At 20.7% G+C, this 1,760-nt stretch overlaps 1 protein-coding gene across 1 annotated transcript; it reads left to right on the top strand.

Annotated features, from left to right (window-relative positions):
- Window positions 1–1,020: 1,020 nt before the first annotated feature.
- PRELSG_0022200 (hypothetical protein) lies at window positions 1,021–1,515 on the top strand (the record flags this gene model as incomplete). The annotated part of the gene is made up of 1 exon (XM_028680004.1): window positions 1,021–1,515. The coding sequence occupies one exon, from the start codon at window positions 1,021–1,023 to the stop codon at window positions 1,513–1,515; it is 495 nt and encodes a 164-aa protein (XP_028531093.1).
- Between the last annotated feature and the right edge of the window lie 245 nt (window positions 1,516–1,760).

The raw sequence follows: 1,760 nt of genomic DNA on the forward strand, positions 1-1,760 counted from the left end.
ATGAATATTGTAGTTTGCATCATGCTTATTATTACAAAAACTCTTTACATAAATTTTTTTTTAATTAATATATTCATATCACTGATCCAATAATCGTTAATTTTACCATAATCATAAATACTTCACAACATTTTATTTCATTTATATTCGAACTTCTTTCTTCTATTTATTTTTTTCCACATAATGCTTATTGTCATATTTTGTATATTTGATAATATAACCACATATAAGAAATTTTATTTTCATATTTTCATTTTCATATTTCTAGAATTTAAAAAACAAATACAACGCTATTCCTTTATTATTAAATAAAATTACTCAAAAATATTATTACATAATTTTTTATTCATAATTGTATATTCTTTATTAATTTAATTACATTAATATATTAATTTTTTTGCATTGTATTTTTATGAAATATAAATATGCATTCGCATTATATATTTTTATTTTTATTCTTATTTTAATTTTTTACTTTTTTAGTTATTTTTTTTTCATTAAATTTTATGAATTTTTTTTTTTTTTTTATGTATTTACAAGAGTACATATATTTTTTCATCGTTTTGCATGCTTTCAATATTTTAATAAAATTACATGCGCTTTTTTTTTTTTTTTCTTTAAATTTACTCATTTTTATTATATATTTATACATTTTTTATCGAGGACTCTACAAATATTTTTTTTACTGTTATAAACTTAAAAAAAAAATTTATTTTTTAAATAAATTATGATGTGATACTTATTTTGGCATATTTCTAAGGTATCATACGCATAGTTTATTTATTACTTTAAGTAATTTAGATTTTAGTATATTTTCGAAATTTTAGAGTAAACTTTTTTTTATATTCTTCTTTCTCATAACTTTTTGATCCTACTTTTTCTCTTTGTCGCATTATATATGAAAGCATTTATACTTTTTTAGTAATAAATAATATAAATTTTTTTTCATTCCTGTCAATAAATTATGTTTATTTATCTATATAGCTATAATTATTACTCTACTTTGAAAAATTAAATAGTATGGATCCAGATAGGTGCCCTGGTAAGAGTTCACAAATATATTTGGATCATAATATAAATGATAAAAGTGGAAATACTTCTTCCCTCGTTTCATTTGTGAGTTCTTCACCCGAAGGACAATCATGTGAACGTATTACTCTTCCTTTGCCTAGAGCCCATCACTTTGCACTTAAGGATGAAGAAAGTTCTTTTCTTGTCACTGCAATCTTAGTTTTTATTATTATGCTAAAATATATCAAAGTTGAATTTAAGCATAAAATACTCAGCAGAAAAGTCATTGGACATGCTGGGAATCTAGTGATAGAAATTAGAGAAGAGGTTGATACATTGGAATTAAGTTTAAAAGATAATTTTGAAAATCCTAATCCACCTTCAACGCAAAATAAAAGAGATGAAAATGAAGATAGAACCTCAAATAAAGATAGTATTTCTTGTAATGCAAATGAGACTAAGTTGAGGCATAACTCAAAAAAAAAAAAAATTGATTTAGATTAATTTTCTGAGAAAAATGAAACTATGATTAAAGAAGAAAAAACAAAATATGTATAAATTTAAGTATATAAACTAAAAAAAAAAAAATTATTTTATATAAAAAAAATATAAATAATATTCAATTGTGTGTTTGTTGCAAAAGATATCATAAGAATATATTTTTTTGTTACTATTAAATTTTTCGAGGTAATCATTTCTTTTTACTACATTTATATGATTGATCCTATCTTTTATACTTTATAAGATAA

This window comes from Plasmodium relictum (genome assembly GCF_900005765.1).
Source record: "Plasmodium relictum strain SGS1 genome assembly, contig: PRELSG_00_v1_282, whole genome shotgun sequence".
In the NCBI taxonomy this organism is placed as follows: domain Eukaryota; phylum Apicomplexa; class Aconoidasida; order Haemosporida; family Plasmodiidae; genus Plasmodium; species Plasmodium relictum.